The sequence below is a fragment of the Sus scrofa genome, chromosome 2 (genome assembly GCF_054392235.1).
Source record: "Sus scrofa isolate SSC_HxYL_T2T_F1_AM1 chromosome 2, Sscrofa_HxYL_maternal_Yorkshire_Landrace_v2.0, whole genome shotgun sequence".
NCBI lineage: Eukaryota > Metazoa > Chordata > Mammalia > Artiodactyla > Suidae > Sus > Sus scrofa.
The window spans coordinates 32,884,801-32,907,206 of NC_139384.1; the positions used below are offsets into that span (position 1 = coordinate 32,884,801).

The 22,406-nt window shown below is 36.9% G+C and overlaps 1 protein-coding gene across 15 annotated transcripts in view; it reads left to right on the forward strand.

Moving 5' to 3' along the window:
• DCDC1 (doublecortin domain containing 1) overlaps positions 1-22,406 on the forward strand; it is a 489,423-nt gene that overhangs the window by 375,381 nt on the left and 91,636 nt on the right. For 12 of the 15 annotated variants that reach the window (XR_014837084.1, XM_021085287.2, XM_021085290.2 and 9 more), the window contains 8 exons: positions 419-589; positions 4,865-5,050; positions 6,713-6,916; positions 8,479-8,680; positions 11,881-12,033; positions 12,764-12,865; positions 17,577-17,713; positions 18,929-19,111. Coding sequence is in view for 14 of the 15 variants with exons in the window: in XM_021085287.2 (XP_020940946.2) it covers positions 419-589; positions 4,865-5,050; positions 6,713-6,916; positions 8,479-8,680; positions 11,881-12,033; positions 12,764-12,865; positions 17,577-17,713; positions 18,929-19,111 (1,338 nt within the window). In the remaining variant the exon portion in view is untranslated. The remainder of the gene's footprint in view (positions 1-418; positions 590-4,864; positions 5,051-6,712; positions 6,917-8,478; positions 8,681-11,880; positions 12,034-12,763; positions 12,866-17,576; positions 17,714-18,928; positions 19,112-22,406) is intronic. The other 3 variants (XM_085011466.1, XM_085011464.1, XM_085011470.1) reach the window with 1 other exon arrangement.

Consider the following 22,406-nt stretch of genomic DNA (forward strand, 5'->3'; position numbering starts at 1 on the left):
GCAATTCTGCTTGAAGAGTTGGTTCTAAAAAAGTCATGGATTTACACAAAGATGTATTTATATGATTGTTCATTGCTCTTTTGCTTATAGTGAGGGAAATTTGAGAAATAATCTACATATTTAACTACTAGAGATTGGTAAAATAAAATACTCTAAGATCAAATATATATATCCTTTGAAAAAACTAATGCAGTTACCAGAGTGTATGTATTCTGTGATTCTACTTCCATAAATTAAAGAATGAACATATATAAAATATTTTTATATATTAAATATTAATAGTAGTTATCACTATATAGTAGAGTTAGGAGTAATTTTCTGTATTTTCTAAGTTTATGCAGTGAAAACAATGACTGCTATAACCAAATCATAAACTCTCCTATTTGACTCCATATTTTGTCTCTTTTTTTTTTTTCAGAAATATAAACCATATGACAATGGGACTTCTAATCAAAAGTGGAATTACCTGAAAAATAAGAAAGCTTTTATGGCCTTCCATAGCACTGCACTGGATAAGGAAATCACAGCAGCAAATTATGCTGGTATTTGTACATCCTCTGTGATTAAAGAAGAAAACATTGATCAACCAGTAAGTGGTTCCTTCCTACTGAGGACAAAACATGGGCTGTGGGGGTAGGTGGGGGTGGGTGGATGGAGAGAATGGGTTAGTTTAATAAAGCAAGAAACATTTTTCTAGAAAATCTTAAGTTCACACAGATTAAACAAAGACTTTTGGGTGAAATCACTTGGACTCTGTGATTCTGGTTAGGAAAGAATAAAAGAATATTGATATTACCCTCTGCTTAGAGTGTTTCAATGGCTCGCTATTGCCAGCACCATCTTTGGTTTATCATGGGCTCATCAGAATACCCATGAAGGAGGATAATCACACAGACTTCACTCCCACAGGTGTGCCTGCCACACTTGCTGTCACTCCTCTCCAGAAAACATATTAAAATGCCCATGGTTGTAAGTGGCTTTATATTACAGTGTACCAAGTATAGGTATGAATACATTCTGATTTTAAAGGAAATAATTTCTCAACTTTGGTCCTTTGATTTTTCATCAGTAAGGAATTACTTGCACTATACTTTACAGATACATGAGATATTTGTGGGTCAGCGGATCAAGGCACCTCACTGTTGTTGATAACCATTGGCCTACAGAAAATTGAAATCTCATGGTGTACATTACAAGACCCCCTTTACTCCTCAAACGTCTCTAAACTGCTGCTGCTTCTTCACTCATTGTTCCCTGGCTCTAGTGAATACGAGATGTCCAATGCATCATACCATTTTGGATATCTCTGGATTCGACTATGCTACTAACATTATAAAAAGAGACACAGCAGTTGCCCCTTGATAGAAATACACTGTACTACTTAGACAGTGTTCTTGCCCCCCAAAATCTAAGTGAAGAAAATACACAGCAAATAATCACCAAAAAAGAGAAAGAGAAATGAGGCACATGAAGATTCAAAGAGACTTAAGAGACATATAAACTAGTTATAATGTATTGACCTTCACAACTGTCCTGGGAGGTAGATTCTTTTTATTACCCGCATCAACTGTATTTTAAAAGATGAAAAACCGAAGTGCAGAGTGCTTAAGTGACTTACCCAAGGACACAGAAGGTGATAATAATAACTAACTCTTACATAGAATTTACAGTGTGCACACCAAAACTTGTTCATAAATGTTCATAACAGTATTATTCATAATAGCCAACTAGTAGAACAACCCATTGTCCATCAGCTGAAGAACAGATAAGCAAAATGTGGTCTATCCAGACAATGGAGTATTAGTTAGCTTTAGAAAGGAATAAAGTTCTGATATATATACTACAACGGTGAAAAAAACATTAAAAAGATGAATGAGGAAGAATTTAGAGTCAGCAAGGAGGTGGAGGAGGTGGGGCAGCTGACTGGAGAAGAGGTGGCTGGCAACTGAAGACTTCTGGAGGAGAAAAGCAGCATCTAAAAGAGATTTTAATTAAAATGGGTTTGTGGTATAGGATATAATCCTCTCTTCCATCTTTGCACAAATTCTTTAATAAAATCAATGTTACCCGAAAAACAATGTATTGACTTTATTTTGATCCTGTTTCAAATAAGTTGTGAGTAAGAGAATTGTGGAGCTTTGAATACTAACTGAATATGTGATCATATGAGAGTATTATTATTATTATTATTATTAATTTTAGGTATGATATAGTTATGATAGAAAAGTCCTTACCTGTTAGATAAGAATAAAACTCCCCAATTTTCAACAATATTTTTTTTCTAAAAGATTATAACTTTCCTTTCCTAATTAAATGATAACTTGTCTGATAGAAATGCATATGATTAATGTGAAGAGTACAATGATATATCAATTCTGGGATTTGCAAATTTTTAAAAGAATGTTTATCTTTCTTGGGCCTGAGAAAAATCTACTCTCTGCACAAAGGCTCTAAGTCAGAAGTGAGTTCTTAACCTTTGTGGAGATGCAGACCTCTTTGAGAGTCTCATGAAAATTATGGATATCTTTCCCCCAAAATGCACATATGTACACGTACACTTTTTACATAAGATTGTAGGGAGATCACAGACTCCCGTTGAAATCCACTGCGGATGTAGGGTGAGAACTTCTCTAGGCCTTGTTTGCTTAGAGAGCTTAGAAAAAGAAAACGAATATGAAGTAACTATTATATGCTAGATAGCTCCTGTATTATAATTACTGATACAATATTAGTTATTTTCACCTAGATTATCTCATTTAAATAAGTAATATAAATAAAATATAAATAATATCTATAAATTAATTAAATTTAGATCGATAAAAAGCTGAAAAATTTTTTTACAGTCAGTCACACTATTTTTTGTGTATATAGTAAGGGTCATTGTTGATCAGATGAACCCCATGTCATAGACCATATTTGTATAAGGGCAAATGAGCAGGCCAAGTTAGTCATTTCAATAAATCAAGGAAATTTTAAAGAGGAAAAAAATTCATCAAACCACTTGCTTGCTCTTCTTAGAGAACCAGCGGCTAACTTGCTGCACTCTTAAATTCTGTTTGCATCCTGTAGATACAGTTTAACCCTGGGAGCCACCCCAATGTATTGCATTTTTCTTTACAGCAGCAGTTTAAAGTCTGTATTAAGTATAAATGCATTAGCCAAAAATTCAGTTTTACATCATGTATGTGCACTGTTGCCAAAATAAAACAATTTGGGAGCCATCAAAATAGTAGCACCATAGTCATAGGGACTGATGTTGTATTGAATGAAAATATGTTTTTTGGATGCTTTCAGTGGGTTTCTTTAATGTAGTAAGGAATATCATTGGCACATGATTCATCATGAAGCCCATGTTTTTGTGTACAAATTATTCTGTATGTGATATTCATCCATTTCCATCTAAGAGGAAATATTTTAATTTTCTACCTCCTAGTAACTTGTAGGAAAATGAAAATCAGATATTCATATAGAGAGAAATCCATAGTGGAATTTAAGAATCACACCTTCAAAAGTATTATCTAAATGTTGGCTTTGAATTGAGGTATATTTAAATATTAAAATGGAGTCATTAAATCAATATGACAAAGGCAAAAAGGCCAAAAACTTGGAATCCAAAGTCACAGTTTTCTATTTCAGCTCTGCCACACACTCCTTAGGTATTCTTGGATTAAAGACATCCCTCTCTGAGCTTTTGTTTTCTTCCCTTTCTTCCTTCCTTCTTTCCTTCTTTTCTTTCGTCTTTTTAGGGCTGCACCTGCGGCACATGGAGGTTCCCAGGCTAGGGTTGAATGGAAGCAGTAGCCTCTGGCATACACCACAGCCACAGCAACACAGGATCCAAGCTGCATCTGTGACTTACACCACAGCTCATAGCAATGCCAGATCCTTAACCCACTGAGCAAGGCCAGGGATCAAACCTGCATCCTCATGGATACTAGTCAGATTCATTTCCGCTGAGCCATGACGAAAATGACCTGCCACACTTTCAAATTGTCCAATTTCAGAGTTGTGAATTTGTACCCATTTACTTCCAATGGACTCCCACAAATTGTGGTTTTACCTTTATTTGTTTTTGGCTTATTGTCATTGTTGCTGTTGTTATTGCTTTTTTAGGGCCACACCAGCGGCATATGGAAGTTCTCAGGCTAGGGATCGAATTGGAGCCACAGCTACTGGCCTATGCCATGGCCACAGCAATGCAGGATCCCAGCCGCATCTGTGACCTACACCACAGCACATGACAACATCGGATTCCTGACCTACTGAGTGAGGCCAGGGATCGAACCTGCATCCTCATGGATATTAGTTGGATTCGTTTCCGCTTCTCCACATGGGAACTTCCTTGTTGTTATTTTTTAAAATCATTTTGGATCCATGGGATTTTACATATTCGAACATATTTGAAGTTTTTTGATTATCATTTTATGTTGCTCCCAAATAGTCCCAGTTTGAGCCTGTAGAGCATCCTTCATGATGGTACCTGTCTTTGTTGACATAACACCTTTACTCTTGTATGGCCTCTTCTCTTTCTGGGAACCACAAGCCATCCTTGCTTTTCTTGTATATTTCTTGCCCGAAATCTGGAACTGGCCATTCCTCCAAGAAGTTCTGATTCCATATACAATTTATACTCGTCGATGTTGAATTGTCATTACCTCTAGGCTTTTTTGGTCGGCAGTGTTTGGAAGTAATATGTTTTTTAAAATATAATTATTAAGGAGCAAAATAATGCACTCAGGCTGAGGTTTCAAATTTAGCATTGGGGGATTATAAAAGTGCTTTATTTGTCTAGTAAAGTATTCTACAAAAGTGCTATCATAATTTTAATCCACCCAAATAAAATCATCTTTATCCCCGTTTTTAGGGATACTACTATGTCTCACCCAATGGAAAGAGAAAAATAATGCTCTGTTTGGCATGTGGACAATCCATGAGAGCAGAGAAGGGACTGAAACAGTTGCTTCCAGGGCAGCCATTCCTCTGTGCCTCAGGCTCCAAGACCCAGAAGCCCTTCTCACGGGGACCTTTCAAGGTCATCAGTGTGGCCAAGGTATGTAATGATCCGCACTCTGCTAATACATGTGTGGCTTCAGTTTGGAAACGTTCCTGCATTCATTATCTGCCTTGCACTCAAGTTTATATCCCCTCATCCAGTTCATCTTTCACTGACACACCTTTACCACTCCACCTACATTGATTTCCTTTTCCCCTTTGTAATTTAAAATACATTGCCTATTAATAGTTCAATACACTCTCTGAAGTTAATTGGACACTCTACGGCTTTAATCATCTACTGACACCTTGCAGTGCTCCCTGTGTTGCTTTTAGATGAAGAAGTAACTGCAAATCTTTACTCAAGGAAGCAGCGTTTTGCCCACATCCACAGAGAAACTCCTTTTACTAGTATAGAACATTTAGAGCAAATTTGATGTGTTGTTGTTAATGATTCTTCAGGTTGGATGCCTGACTTCACTCATTCACGTCTAATACTATTTATAGCTCATGGAGAAAAAAAATCTCTGCTGCTTTCCCATAATGTTAATTTAAAATGGCACCATTTATGGAGTTCCCTAATGGCTCAGTGGGTTAAAGATCTGGCTGCGGCACGGATTAGACCCCTGGCCTGAGAATTTCCACATGCTGTGAGTGTGGCAAAAAAAAGGGGGGGGGCACCATTTAAACAATCCTCTCCTTCAGGTTTAGAAGTGAGAAGAGCTAAAGAGAACTTACACATCTGTATAAAAAGGAGCACTTCCTAAGGGGTAGGAACCTTCCTCCTGGCATGGGCTGTTCAGGGCTTGCCATCTTGTTCCCAGATCCCTCTCCCCTCAACTTGATAGATATTGCAGGAGATGGAGTTAGACACAGTCACAGTAAACATAAACCAAAACAATACCTCTGAAGGAGAAAAGGAGTCAGTCCTCTGAGAAAGCCTGCAGGCATTTGGGCTCTGCTTTGGTGATGGTGGGGTTGTGTCCAGGAGTTGGTGGTGAGCTGATGGAACATGATGGAGGATAATGTAAGAAAAAGAATATATATATTTATATATATTAATAAAAACTGGGTCACTTTGCTGTACAGTAGAAATTCACAGAACACTAAATCAACTCTAATGGAAAAAATAAAAATCATAAAATGAAAAAAAAGAAAAAAATCCATGATGTTACAGAGTCTCAGACACAGCGTTTTCCTCAGGGCAGCATCCTGACTAAGGATGAAAAGGGGAAGGTGATGCTCACCACCCTCATTATCATGCGTTTCAGCTGCCCTCATTCGCCTCCTCATTTGTCAATATTTACCATCCTAGGGTGATATCATCCTGAAGTGAAAGATTAAGAGAATATCTTTAGTACTGGTGTCCATTACTTCAACCCCAGGCTCTCTCTGGCACTGGCATCCTTCTTCCCCATCTCCCATCCAGGGGAAAGCAAAGTAGAAAACAGAAGGCCAGAAACACAAGCCAGAGGCCCCAAGTCACCTCAACACTCGGTGACAAGGCTGGGAAGAGGACTGAAGAGTTCTGACTCAATGCCCTTCCCACTACAGTGTCTAATACCATAGCAATATGAAGTAAGCATTTCCAAATTTAGATGCCACATGTATGTACATACACGTATTAAGAGACTAAAGTAAAACAAAATAAGAAAACTAAAATAAAAAAGTTTGCATAAATCTATCTATCTATCTATATATATATTTTTTTTTTAATCAGGCTGATTTATCTTCTGATGAGGCTGAAAACACTTTAAGTTATTATGAAGAGTGTCTATTATCTTTACGGATGAAGACCTGCTCACAAGTTGTATCAAACAGCAGCATGGCAGTTATACACCAGAAGGCAGTGAAAATAATTGCATACAAAAATGGAGATGGATATCGAAATGGGAAGTTAATTGTGGCTGGAACATTCCCCATGGTAAGTGGCTATCACTTAAATGCTTCTGGCAGCCTCAGAGGTAATGATAATGGTGATTCTTCTGACAAGGAAAAAAGCAGTGGGATTGAGTGACAAATATCCCCGGCCAATTTTACCAATTTAAACTGATGAGATCAGGATCTCTGTTTTCTTAAAGATGTTCTTTTTGATTGTATTTCTTTGGGTACAGACTTAGAAAAATGAGGAACCAGAATATGGTTTTCAGATTGACTCCAGAGCAAATATACATAAAAGCAGGGGAAGACAGAGCTACCAGATTTTCTTCAGTCTTGTGACAGGCAGAAAGCCTTTTTTGCCTTCCTTCCCCTTCCAGCTTCAAGTTGTATGTCATCTCAGAATTCTAAGAGATGCCACTTCATTTATCATCTGGAGAGTCTGAGCACTTCTTTGTCGATAGGGGGGATGATTTCACTTTCAAATTGAAGAAGCAGGAATCGTTCTAGGAGGGGAGTATGTGGTTTCTGTCTTAGAGGCTTTTCCCACAGTCACCGGAAGGGAGGAGAACCCCAGGGGCCCAAACTCAGCTTAGTCCCTTCCTTGCTTGGTGATTGCCTTGACTGTACCTTTAACAACATATTTTATAGGCAGTGTTAAATATGATAGGGAGTTACCCTGGAGACTTTCTTTTTTTTTTTTTTTGGCCAAACCTGCAGCATGTGAAAGTTCCCAGGCTTGAAATCGAACTCGCGCCATAGCAGCAATCTGTCACTGCAATGGCAATGCTGAATCCTTAACCTACTGAGCCACAAGAGAATTCCAAGACTTCCTTGCAAATACTTACACACACCTAATTGTTCACTCACCCCTTTGGTTGAGTACAAATAGTTTTTTTTTTATTAAGATATTGTTGTTCCATGGACTAAGCAAAGAACAAAAGTTAGCAACAACAGAATTCACCCTGGGACCCTGCCTTTTGTGATCTTGTACAAAAATATTAACTTTTCAGCCTGATTTCCTATCTGCAAAATGAAAGTAACAATATATGTCAGTTCTTCATTTGAAAGTCAAGTACTCATTTAAAGCAGTTCATCCTAAAGTGTTACAATAACTTTATACATCATAAAGCAACAAAATTGAAAGTGGATTTCTAGGCTAACGTTTCTTAGGAAGTAAATACTCTGATGACAAAAATCTATTAACATACATCAGCTACTGTGTTAAAGTTTGGGAGCTAAGAATTTTCACAGCTGGATGGGACTCATTTTGTGAAATTACATAGGACAATCTAATATAAAAAAATCATCTCTGATCAAAGATCAAATTGGTAGTTATTGCTTTCTGTTTTCTCCAATTAAAGGATTTTCTCAGATTTCTAAAATAACAGCTCTTCATGATTACTCTCCGTTCTACCACTATTTCCTCTCAGTTCCTATATATATATATATTTAGCTGTGCCTGTGACATTTAGGAGGTCCTGGGCCAGGGATCGAACCCACGCCACAGCAGTGACCTAGGCTACTGCACTGACAATACAGGATCCTTAATTGACCATGCCACAAGGGAACTCCTCCTTTCAGTTCCTTAATTTCTGTGTTTTCTAGCTTCTTACAGAATGCACGCAGCAACTTGGTCTTGCCAGAGCAGCCTCCAAAGTATATACCAAAGATGGAACCACAATTCTTTCCTTGCGTGATTTGGTTTTATGGGCTTTGGATGAATCTTTTATTCAGAGAGATTCTGAGGAAAAAAAGAAAGAGACAGCCCCTGATGGAACAAAAGAGACACGTGTTAAAAATATAGAAGGTTGGTTATATTCCACAGGATTTAGCTGATTCTACCTATGTTTGATCATAAGAAAGTTTAATGTGAGTCTTTCATCCAGTCACCCCTTTGAGAATTAAAAAAAAATCACAGGAAGCTACTCTTATAAGAGATTCTCATACCATTTTTACTTGCAGAATAATAAGCACTTTTAAAATGTAAAAAATCTGGTTTTAGCACCAAAATAAATAAAAAGCCTAGAATTTATAAAAGTGTTTCACAGCTTATCTCCTTTATGCAACACGAGCAGGTTTTATTCTTAAATTCAGAACCAAAGCCAACTGGAGACCACTTAAGAAAGTGGGACTAGATCAATGCAAATCTCTTCCGACTACTAGAAGAAAAGGTGCCCTCACTACACCTCCATCCCCTGCCCATCTCCACTGCTCCTATAATCTTTCAGAAGCTCCAGCAAGTGCACCCCTACTGCAGCTCCTAGCACATTGTGTTATAATTATCTGTTTACACCTTTGTGCATCTCATTAGACGATGTACATCTTGAGGACAGGGCCTGTGTCCCCAACAACGATTTACTAAATGAAAAAGAGACTTGCTAGCAGTGATTCAGCAGTTAGCTCAGGTTTCCATTGTTGTGTTGAGAGGCATGGTTTAGAGGTTAGGAATGTGGGTTTCGGAGCCAGAATAGCAGAGTTCAGCTCTTAGCTGTCTCTTGCTAGCTGAATGATCTTGGGTACTCTCTGTGCCTCTTGGGTATTCTCTGTGCCTCTCAGTTTCCTCGTGTGTCAAGTGAGGACACTAGGAGTCACATGAATGCATACTCATTTGGTCCTCATAAATATGAATGTGTAGTCGTAAGAGTATATGTGACTTTGTATATATACGCATATGAATATATCACTTAGATTAATGCCTGGTTGATGCTTCCCAATTTAATAATATTAGTTGTGACTATGTTGGTAGGACCGAGCAGGAGAAACCTACCCTCATGTGTGTCTCTCCTTTATTCTCATACTACTGTCACATTCATATCATTCTGGACACCAGGCATGTGGGATTTTTTTCCCCACACCAAGCCATTCTGTAGCACTTGCTAGATGTCCTACGACTTGATTCTGACACCACCTGCCTGGAGATAATATCAGATCCCACGGGTTAAGGGCTTAGTCTCACCTCACTGCTCCCCGCTTCACCACAGTTCAGATGTCCAGGGTGACATCTGACTGACTGGCCATAAGTTGGAAGTTCCCAGGACTCCCTCCTCCAGTTTGATTAATTAGTTAGAGCAGCTCACAGACCTCGAGAAAACAGTTTACTTACTCTTTACCCATTTATTATAAAAGGGTATGACAAAGGATACAGATGAAAATCCAGGTGAAAAAGATGTGTAGGGCAAGGTCTGCAGGAAAGGGCATGAAGCTTCCGTGCTCTCTTCAACATTCCACTCTCCAGCACCTCCACATGTTCACCAAACCAGAAGCTCTCCGCACCCTGCATCTTGGGGATTTTTATGGAGATTTCATCATGTAGGCATGACAAATCGTAACTCCATTTCAAGCCCCTCTCACCTCTCTGGAGAATAGGAAGTAGGGCTGAAAATTCAAAGTTTTTAATCCTGGCTTGGACTTTCTGGTGACCAGGCCCCATCTAGGAGCCCACCAGCAGCCATTTCATTAGAACAAAAGACGCTCCTAGCGCCCAGGAAATTCTAAAATATTTAGGAACTCTCTATCAGGGACTAGAATCAAAGACCAAACATGAGAACAAAAGAGACTCCTAGTGCTCTTACCATTTAGGAAATTATAAGAATTTTAGGAAATCTGTGCCAGGGGCAAAGACTAATATATATTTTTCTAATATTTTTAATGATATTATTTGTTTTTCTAATGAGTTTTAAAAAATAATTGTGTGAACATTTACTGCCTAGCCTAGCTGATCACTAAAGCTTATAGTTCTGTCTTTATTGGAATATCTGATCTTCAGGTTCTCCTCCAGGAAGATTTACAATTTCAGACACTCTTGTTTCAAATTCTTATTTAAAACCTGGTTGGAAGTAATGTTATTCATGAAGGTCTAACTGAGAGGGTACTGTTACCCCTTCCCCTTCTATTCTAAAGTTTATCCTTGAATCAGGCAGGTACATTAGCTGGCCGTTCCCTTTACTGAATCATGACTTGGGCTTATGTCATCAGGTTGCACTGAGGAACTTAAAAAAAATAGGCTTTGATCAAAAACTCAGTATCATGGTTATTATAAAAGCAGAGGTTAAGGGCATGGCTCTGGAGGCAGATGCCTGGATTCTAATTCTGGCTCTACCCCCACCTGGCTATGTGATCAAATGTCAGTTTCTGTGCAAAAGAGGAATGAACCTACCTCAGAGTATCATTTTTAGAATCATATAAGGTAATGTATGTAGAGGTCTTAGTAAAACACCCAGCATATAGGAAATTCTCAATATATATTCATTTATATTGTAGGATACTGTTTGCTATATCACAGATAACCCCTTTATGAAGACCCTGAAATAAATTGCTCTTAACTTTCAAGACCAGGAAAGGTGAACCTTGAGGAATTTGTCTCTCTCTTGTGGGCCATGTGAATCTTGAAATGGTGTTTTCCTCTTTGCTTTAGCCACTTGGATGCTCAGAGCCCAATTAGTGCTTTATCTCTAGCAAATAAAAACAATGTGGTATTCATGTCCTGGATCACAATGATGATAATAAAAATATTATCTAGTATTTTTGGACACTTGCCCAATTAAATAGACCAAAGACTATTCTTTTAATTTTTATGTATTTATCTTCCCAATAGCAGAATGAGATAAACCCTATTAATCCTTTAAATGATGAGGACACTGAAGCACCTTATCTCTGGCTTTGGTCTGTTTCTTTACTCCTTTCTCCCTTTCCTTTTTTTTTTTTTTAAATAATCTATTGTATCCATTTTCAGAGTAGATTCTTTGGTAAGCCACCTCTTATATTTTCTTAACTAGATAAAGTGTAAGAAAGGTACTAAAATGTATATCTAGGGTCAGATTAGTTTAAATTTTTTAGTTGCATATGAAATTTCTGATCAAATTTATGTATTCGTACCTGGTTTTGGTGTTACCTGTTTAAATTAAGTCATTAATGAACAATTAAATATTTTTAATAAACACATGAATTCAATAAACAAATTTGTTCATTATTCATTGAAAAATGGTAAATATGTTATTTGTTTCCCAGTAAACTCGAGAATGAAAATGAAAAACAAATCATTTCCAAAGTCTGTGACATCTGATAGCTTGGATGGTATAGATAAATCTTTGCTCACCCTCATCCTCAGAAATCCTATTGCCATCTGGGTATCTTGTGGTGAACCATTTCTATCTCCAAATGGTAAGTGTTTTATTTTTGCTTTCTGTCAAGCGAGTACATGAAGGGAGAAAGAAATAAGTTTTAAATCACCTTAAGAAAATGAATTAAATGTGTATAATATCAACATAACATCACGTTTCTGCAAAGAACAGGCAGTTCATCATTTAATATGTATGCAAGGATAGCTATACTCCTATATTTGCACAATTGCCTGTTTTTTTTTTTTTTATTTTACTGGAATAGAGTATTCTGCATGGAAAAATGTCTAATTTAGTTGATAAAGAGATCCTTGGTCTATAAGACTGAGAATAATGGTATACATTAGAAAATAACAAATGAGTTTAATTCACACTGAAGACGACCTGTCTGCACATTTTCATTTTTAAGAATTGCACCCTTTAGGCTGTAGGTGGATGTTTAAAAAATGAATGGTTCCAAGCCTGGCTTTCATCACCTCCAAATAGTTTGTGGAAGTAGAAAATGAAATATGGCTATTGCATATGGTAAATCTATATAATAAAACAGCACTGTTCTTCTTCTTTTCCCCCCTCCATCCCATAAAGAAATGCCTTAAGCCCTGTCATCTTTCAAATGAGGTTTCTTTTAATGACCCTTACCTTTTAATTACTTGTTTCTAATTGAATCTATTTCTTGGAGCAGAAAGTTCTTTATAAATTATTGGCTTGCATGATAAATTACTGTTGATAAAAAGAATGCAAGATAAAATATCATGTATTTTTTATTATTCTAGCTTTGCAGAGAGCAGAAAAAATAGGAAAACAGAACTGGCAAAAAAAGGACAAAATTTTGGCTGATCTAGACACCATGAAACACAAAATGAGACAGTTAAAAGGTCTGTATGAACTAAATCAAGTATCACCATGTTTAGTTCTAAATGTAACCTCAGTTTACTGGTAGTTTTTTCCTACCTTTAGATAGCAGATGTTTAACCAAACACTGTATACTGTATTACAAAATCATTTGAGCAAGCCTAAAACCTAAAATATATTTTTAAGTACTGATTTTGTATTTATAAATATTACATTGAAATTATGTATCACATGATTTATATATACATTTTAAAAAACTGGAGAAAGTGTAGATCATATAACTACCCTATTGGTTTTGAAACAATTCTTAAACCAAGATTTTATGGGCTTTGGAATTAATCATTAAACAAGACTTTCTGTTATTTCGTGGGTGTTGCTTGGGAAGAAGTTTTGTTAAATAATCTGAGGAACTACTAAATTCTTCAAAGATTAGTGTCTTTATCTCAGAAAGGCTTCTTCTTATGCAGCATAAAATATGCTAATCAGAGACAAAAGTGATCAACTGATGATATTTGCCCTGTTCTTCCATTCTCTTTGTCACAGAATCTTAAGTTCCTGATCTTACATTATTCCTAGCACTTGAGACACCAAATGGTTCTTTGGGGAGAAATTATTATGAACTTTAGTCTGGGAAGGAATGTATTTCAGGCTTTCTAATTGTCATAGCAGGATTTCAGCTCCTGAGTATCTGCACTGTCTGGTGTCAGAAACTCATGAATCTTACTCCAATAAACAACACAATTAATCTGAAAAGCACTAGATAGCACTCTGGGTTGAAATGGCTATTTTTCAGTTTTTACCAAAAGAATTATTGGGTCTAAGTGAAAAGCATCTGTTAATGCTCTTGCTAACCTCTGCTACTCTAACTGCTAGACGTTTTTGCTTGACTGTCCCATGGACCTGTCCAAAACTGAAGTTATCCTATCCCCATATGATAACCATATCACCATTTCATTTCATTTCATTTCATTTCATATCACATCACACTGATGCCTCCTTCCTTTCTTCTGAGACTTTACCACACTCCACTCAGGTGTTCTATCTCAGGGACCTAGGAGTAATCCTTGATATCTCCCTCTCCCACTATCTCTAAGCAAATATCACTAAGTCTTGTTGCCTTGAATCTATTATTTCATTGAATAATAGAATTCTAAACTTAATTCCCACAGTTATTGTTCAAGTTCAAGCTATTGTTATCCATTTGCAGGGTTATTGGAACAGCTTCTAATTGGCCTCCCCGCCTCCAGTCTTGATAGTAGTTTCCATTCTCTGCATAATGGAGACATTCTGGAGCTGGAGCGATCGTGCAAAAATGCAAAGGTGTTATGGTACTCCAGGCATACAACCTTTCAAAGCTTCTTATTATCTCTAGGGCAAAAGTGAAACTCCTTAATGTTGTCCTTCATGATCTGGTTCTCTGGAAACTTCTTCCTCCCTTTAACCACTTCACTCCACCCATCTGGACATTTTTTCAGCCCTCCAGACTTATCATGTGCCTTCTTAACTCTGAGCTTTTGAATTCAGTTCCCTCTGCCTCAAATTTTTCTCTCTTCTGTTCTCTTGGATTGCTTCTCATTATTCACCTTTCAGCTTACTTGTTATTTCTTCCTAAAAGCCTTTCCTAAAATTCCAAGTCAGGAACTGTGTGGTTTATCATACGCTGAACTTCCCCTCTAAAAGCCCTTGTCATTTTATTATAAATACCTGATCATGCAGCTGTCTCTCCTATTGTACATTATAAATGCTACCCCCTTCTTATTTGTTCTCTGAATAGTTGTGAAGTGTTTGAATTAAAGAATAAATGGAATTTCAGCCATTCACTCCAGTGAATTTTCTAAGCTCTCTTTATCAAATTAAATCAATAGGAAGCAAAATATTAAAAATAGCACCTGGAAGAGCTGCTTTTACTGAATTCTGATTTTATGCCTTCAACTTTTATTATAATGAAGTATTAAAAGGTATTTTAAAGTTCAGTTGGCATCATCAGCACTATTACTGTTGAAAACAGTCTATTTGGTTAGATGGTGTCCTTTATCAGCAAATCCATTAATGTAGCTTCTCTTAGAATTTAGAACTAAGATAAATCTTGTCTCTACTACCAAACTGTTGTTTTCTGCTATTAAATGTAAATTCAGTGTTTACTTATATAATATCCGCTCTGAGGATGGTCTTTTCTAGTTGTTGGGATTGTGTGGATAAATAAGAACAAGTTTAAATTCAGTTACCTATGGTCCCTGTTGGATTGTTAGCTTCTTGAGTATTGGACAAAAGAAGATGTTTGGGAGGTATGAATAGCGGCCAAATCGATTATATCTTATTATTATAGCTATTGGTAAATGCAACAAATGTTTATTGAGCATATACTGCGTGCAAAGTATGGTGCTAAGCTGATTTTACATTTCATTGGTAAGCATGATCATTCCTAATATTAATCAAGTACTAGTGATAACTTGGTAGGTAGGTTTTTTACGATTAAGTAAGAAATGTCAAATACTTACCACATGCTTAGTATGAAATAACTCCTTCATAAATCTTAGAATAAGGATTCCTGAGAAGGCAGCTCCTTTTCGCCCTTGGGGTCTTAAAAACTGATAAACAAATCTGAGGGCTGGCAGATTGAGCCAAAGTATCACCTTTATTACATATAAAGGCCACACTGGAATGTTTTATTTAGTGTGTTAAATGGATCTGCTAACTGAGACCCCAAATGAGGTGGACTTACCCTTTCAGGCACATAGCATGCTGAAATAGAACGGGCCCCTCCAATAAAGGAGAGGTATGAGACCTGTCCAGGTGAGATTTATAGTCTGAAAGAACAGCACAGCATGCATGTTCTCTAACTTTCCCCATTAACAGTTAGGTAGTATCATCCCCTGTTCCCAATCTTATGTGAAATATAATAGAATATATGGAAAATGCAATAAGAAAATAAAAAATAGTTTATTCAATGCATTTTTGTTTGGTTTCTATTTGTTATTCTTACCTACATAAATAATAGTTCCTTACAAAAACCTTTCCCCAAACCAACACCTTTTGTGATGGATGACATTATGTCTCTTTATAAAAATTATAGTGTAAATGCTTTCATTTCCTTAAAACCATTAGAAACATGTTGACAAAAAACGAATAATGAATGTTTTTTGCTCTTTCTTATATTCAAATCCTTCTCTCTCACCAGTGTAAATGATAAACTATCAGAGAACTGTCTTTAGTTCAGCAAAATTTTAGTGGCCAAAATGCATTATAGATAAAATATTTATTGTGATATTATCCATAAGAATTTGTGTCATACATTAATATTGTCTACACTTTATGAATAGAGTCAGCTAGAAGCTATATTTAGCATAAATTTGTGTTATGCATTCTTTCTGGTGTCACTGTGGTCTTCTCCAAAACACGTTGCCTAATGGCATTGTCACTGTAACTCATCGGATGATTGATTCAATTATGTTTTCTCCACATCCATAAATTACATATGAATGCTTATTAGGTACATAGAGTTCTGATTTCCCTAGCAAAGTCATTGCTGCCACTTATTTTTATTGCTGGATCTATTTCCACAACCTTGAGCTATAAGAGCACAAATGCTTTATCCTCTAAAAGTACTGAATTGTTTTCCAAGGGTTTTGTTCATTGTCATGGTATGAAAATCTGCATGTTGAGTCCCCTGGCAACAAAATTAGGACTCAGCTTCATTTCAGTATTTATATTAAGTGTTACTTTCTCAAAGACTAGAGCAATAACTCCCATTACATGCTTTTACACACCCTGTAATTCCATGGTGCAAGACAATTACAATCAATTTTTGGTATAATCACTTCTTTGACATTGGCCTTCCCCACCAAAATGTAAGCCTTTGAGACAAGGGCTCGGTCTTGAACATGTTGGTATATGCATCATGCGGCACAATGCCTAACTCATAGCTGGTATTCAGCATAAGTTTCTAGAAGGAACATACAAAAGAAAGCATTATTTGTACTTAAGAAATTTAGAGATCCGTATGAGACTCAGTGCTGAGTATTTCTTCAACCCAGGAAAAGAAAACAATTTAATGTGTGACTTTTAAACCTTTTTTATGATGATTTAAAGTGGTCTAGCTGAAAGAATGCATAAATTCAAATCACCACACTTATTAATTTACATCTGTGATTCTTTAGACTACAGTATTCCAATAAATATTTTTTCTTACCACAGCTTCTTAAGAACCCAAAGGACACAGCAGAGGTGTCAGAAACTAATCGTGCTCGCGGGGTATTATTAGATAGAAAAAAGGGCCTCCTGTCTCTTGGGTTAATATTATTTTAGAAATACTTAATCCCTAGGCTGCTAAGCTAATTGTGGGGGAAAGGCTTATTATTAGTGAAGAGAACAAAACATATGTTCCATGACTGGAAGAGATGATGGGCTATATAGGTCATGGATTCTATTTGACTAAATTACCGCTGAACCATATCGTGGATGAGAGGCTGGGGCCAGTGTGGAAGTCAGCATGTTATCTTTCTTTTCCATCTGTACAGTGAGTATGCATATCCTGGCTATTTAAAGCCTCAAGCTCCCATATGAAGAGCCATTGTTAGATCTTATTACCTTAGGCATCTTTGCTTTTATGATATATTTAGTATTTTAGCCTCTGCTCCCAAGTGGAATGATTTATGCATAGAAAGCCAAACCAATTTATTTGAAATCTGAAAGCCTATCATCAGAAACAACATTTCCAGAGACTTCTTTCCCCAGGGCGACGGGTAGCAGCATGTCAGCCAACCACCATGGTTCCCAACAAAAGCCCCTTGCAGCCAGTGGTAGTGGAAGGAGGCTGGACTGAGCAGACGCAAGAGGAAATTAAACTCATGGACCTTATAAGGCATACAGAGGTATGATCTTTAGGACTACAGACATTATACCCTCAGCCTCTTTTATAAGCTTTTGAAAGTACAATATTGAATTTTTAAATTATGCTATTAATATATTCTCGGCATCTGGTCAGTTATGACCACATAAGCATATGCCAAGCATTCAGTTGGCATTTGGAGAGTAGTTATCTAAGAGACAGCCAGCTCATATGAAAGTCTGTTTTGTTTGAATGGAGACCAGAAATTATGACCTTAGCAAAGAAGAGAAAAAGGCCCAGTGGATATGTACAAAGGTAATTATAATAAGTGTAGTCAAGTTGAGCCTTATGGCTTCATTGCTCATCACTCCTAAGGGTATGTCTCAATACATGGAAAGAGGAAGGAGCAAAATACTAATTGCAATGGAGACATTCAGAAGTGAGGAATTCAAAAAGCAGTTTCAGTCCAATTGATTAATCAGTCAGGATTGCCAGACATAAAAAAGTCCAGAAGAGAAAGGTCAGCTGTTGAGAGAGGATTGGGGATAGAGACCTGGGACAACTTTCTGCGTTGTGAAGTTTTTCATCAAAATGATGTGTTCTTATTTAGTAGGATTTCTCAAATAGTGAAATGTGTTCAGTCTAAATCTTAGGCGTGTGCCCAAGTCAAGGTTACTAGAAAAAAAGAAGTTGACATTGCTAGAAATATGACTTCTTGCCAAGCTAAGAAGGATAAATCACTGACCAGGGAATGAATGCAAAGCATTGAACTAGGACATGCTTGAAGTAGGATGAAAAGCTGCCTGGCAGGGATCTGGCAGAGTATAAGGGTGGCTGCTGTATTTTAAAAGACAGAGAGTAAAGATTTAAACAACAGTCATGTACATTCCCTTAAGCATTTCTTGGTTAAAGAAAATGATGTTGTGATTCTAATCAAAAAGTCGTTTGTTAGATGCAGAGAAATCACTCAGTAGGAGAAAGACCATGCCCAAATCCAAAAACACATCTCTATTCCTTTCTCCATATTATGAATGAAAGTTAAGATCTTTGTCAAAATAAGCAACTTATTACTACTCTAATGATTATTATTGCCTATGGTGATTCACTTAAGCAATGAGAATTTAACACACTTCCTAAATTTTTTCAGTATAATGTACATTATAAGATATTTCTGTCTTTCATCATATTAGACACACACACGTGTACACACACAAAACAGATAATTCTCTAACCATGACATTCTCTGGGATTTTCTTAGCAGGCATACCTTTCTGAAGTCCAAGAATTGCAATCCAAGAGAAATTCTCCAATTGCTCCTAAATGTAGAACGCTCAAGAAGAGCAGCCTGTATAAGCAACCCAATGCAAAGCGAGTATGGGTTTATCTAAATGGAGGCAGACCTGAAGATGGCACCTTTGCCCGGGGCAAAACCATTTCAGAGGTAAACCTAGTGTGAAAGGGCATTGTTTCATAGGCCTGGGTTCAAACTCCAGCTCTGACATTTCTAGATTGTTAGGTCAGGCAAATTATTTTACCTCTCTCACCTCATTTTCTTATCTGTAAAATGGGAATAATACTTTCCTCACAGGACTTATATGATGATTACTGAGCTTATATGTGTGAAAGAATGGAGCCCAAGGCTACTGGACATCATGTGTACATCAGAAATGATGTTTGGCCAGGTGAAAATAATGGCAGTTAAACCCATTGCAGCTAAAGAGTAAAAACCAAACGTGAAGATAATTTAAAATAGTTTTCCTGTCCTATTTTAAAACCCAGTTCACAGGAGAGTGATTATTCGTTCACTAGAAATGTTCTCCATGGTAAAACAATGATTTTCATTAGAAAAAACCTATCATATTCTTGTTACCCAGAATCCAGGAACTAGAGTAAACTTTCCACTTTCTAAAATTAAAATATTAACTAAGAAAAGATGAGTAGCAGTTCATTTATGGTTTCAATATCAAGAATATGATTCTAAAACCGGGCATTTTGTCTTAGTCTTTAAATAAAAACTATGAATAACTAATAAATGGATTTGGGTAGAATTTTTTTTTTGTCTTTTGTCTTTTTAGGGCTGCACCTGCGGCCTGTGGAGGTTCCCAGGCTAGGGGTCCAATTGGACCTACAACTTCCGGCCTACACCACAGCCACAGCAACGCCAGATCCAGAGTTGAGTCTGCGACCTACACCACAGCCCATGGCAATGTTGGATACTCAACCCACTGAGCGAGGCCAGGGATCAAACCCACAACCCCGTGGTTCCTAGTCAGATTCGTTTCCACTGCACCATGACGGGAACTCTGGATTTTGGTAGAATTTTTAAACATCTTATTTGTTGCAGTGTTATCTTATAGTAGTTGTTTGGTTTTATTATTTTGTGAAGTATTTTCATAACTTTTTTTCTGGGACAAGAGGAAGCCACATAAAGATGAGATGTTGGTGGGGTATGATGGTGCAACAGACTAGCCTGGAGGGGTTTTTGGAGGCTGATGGGCATGTAGAGCAGCAGGGCCACCTCTGCCGAGCTGTGCTCCTGAAAGTTGGTGATCTCAAAGTGTGAGGGAGACCACTTCTCTTTGATAAGGACTTGGAGTAAGAACTGTGAAAGCAATTGCATTGCATAACTTGACTACCAGTTTGCCGTACTTGAGAAAGAAGAGATAAAATGCAGAAAATAAACTCAAAATTAGGGGTACAAGTAAAGGAACTTCATGCATATGGGGGAAAAAAAGAAAGTGATTTTTTGAAAATAGAGTGAAAGCTTTTCAGGAGAGAAAATCCTGGAGGAGTTTCTATAACAAAGCTGAAATGTTTCTTTCTTGACTCTTCAAAAATCACAGTTAATATTTTAGATGCTAAGTCTTAAAATGCATGTTATTGCACCTAGAATTGCTATGTTAGTATGAGAGTGTAAAATGATTAATAAATAGATGAAGAGTAGAGCAAGGATGATAGGATTAAAGATAGCCTGTCAGACTCAGCATAGCAAAAACTTAAAGTAACCTTAGCATAAATTACATATACCTGGTGAAGGAATGGCTTTTTGATTTATGTGGCTCTCATGTAGCATATAAAAGGGATAGACTGGGAATTTGGGGTTAATAGATGCAAACTATTGCCTTTGGAATGGATAAGCAATGAGAGAGCCTGCTGTATAACACTGGGAACTATTTCTAGTCACTTATGATGGAGCATGATGATGTGAGAAAAAAGAATGTATACATATATGTGTGACTGGGTCACCTTGCTGTACAGTAGAAAATTGACAGAACGCTGCAAACCAGCTATAATAGAAAAAATAAAATTCATTATAAAAAAATAAAAGGCGTTCCATACATATTATTCCACAATCATATGAATCAATTAATGAAGTACAACTTTTTAGAGGATAATGTGGCTGTGCAAATCATAAGAAAATGCACTTCTATCCCAAGGATAATTTCATGAATTTATGCAAAGATCATTTGGTATTATGGGGCTATTTATAACCCAGATATATTAGAAATAAATATTTTGCTTAATCGCTTCTCGGCCTTTTGGCTAAGATCAAGTGAAATATTTTGCTTAAATGCATTATAGTGCATAGGATGGAATATAATAATAATTAAAATCAACTTTAGAGAAAATAATGATAATGAAGATGTTCAAGATAAACTAAGTGAAAGAAGCGTGATATAAAACAAAGAGTTTGAGTCTATATACATTCATGCACATGCCTAAAAAAATGATTGGAGGGATTATATTTTTGAAAGTGTTTATTGGATGGTCTTATCACTGGTGACCTAATAAAAGTGGCATTTCTTTCTTACTTTTTTCTTTGAGTTCCATATTTCGTTAAGATGAACACAGCATGTCTTTGTAAGAAAAAATGCATTTGCTAAGGAAGCTGACATTCCTTTTAGAGAAGTATAACAGCACATGGTATAAAGGTCAGATGAGTAGGACATGTAGGAGGTTCAATACGAGTTCAGAGGAGGGGAACATTGTTCCCACCTAGGGTGAAGGAGAAAAATTCCACAGAAGAATCAATCAGGACTTCAGATGGAACTTGAGAAATGGGTAAGAGTCAATATTTAGGCAGAAAAAGCACTAACAAGGAGGAGGGGCACCACACAGAGGTATCGGTGTTGGAATTCATAAATCATAGAAGTAGATGGTGCTTGCACTGAGGCATAGGAAGAGATACATACAACTGGAGAGACTGTTCAAAAGCATGTATGGTGGGCGCCATATTCTGTCTATATTCGACTACCTGGGCTGCCATAACAATACCACAGATGGGGTGGCTTAAACAACAGAAACTGATTTCTCCGTTTCTGGGGGCCTGGAAGTCCGAGGTCAGGTTGCCAGCAGTGTTGGCTTCTGATGGTAGATGACACTGACTTGTGCCCTCACCTAGCCTATTCTCTGTGCACATGTGGAGAAGGAGAGCCCTAGTATCTTTTCAACCTATGAGTTTTGGGGAGGACATAGCTCAGTACATTACACTACCCCAGACTAAAGTGTATGAGCCACTAGTTGCCTCTGCCTAAGGTAGTGGCATAGTCAGATCAATGTTTTGGGGAGATTAATGTGGCCTCAGCATGTAGAAAGATACTTAGAAATGTCTAGAAAGTTTTCTGCATATTATTTCTTCTTTTGCTTTATTAAAAAATAAAATAAAATTACACTTGAATCTAAGTCTCTTAGAAATATTCCATGAAATATAAGAACAATTCTGAATAAACCAAAGG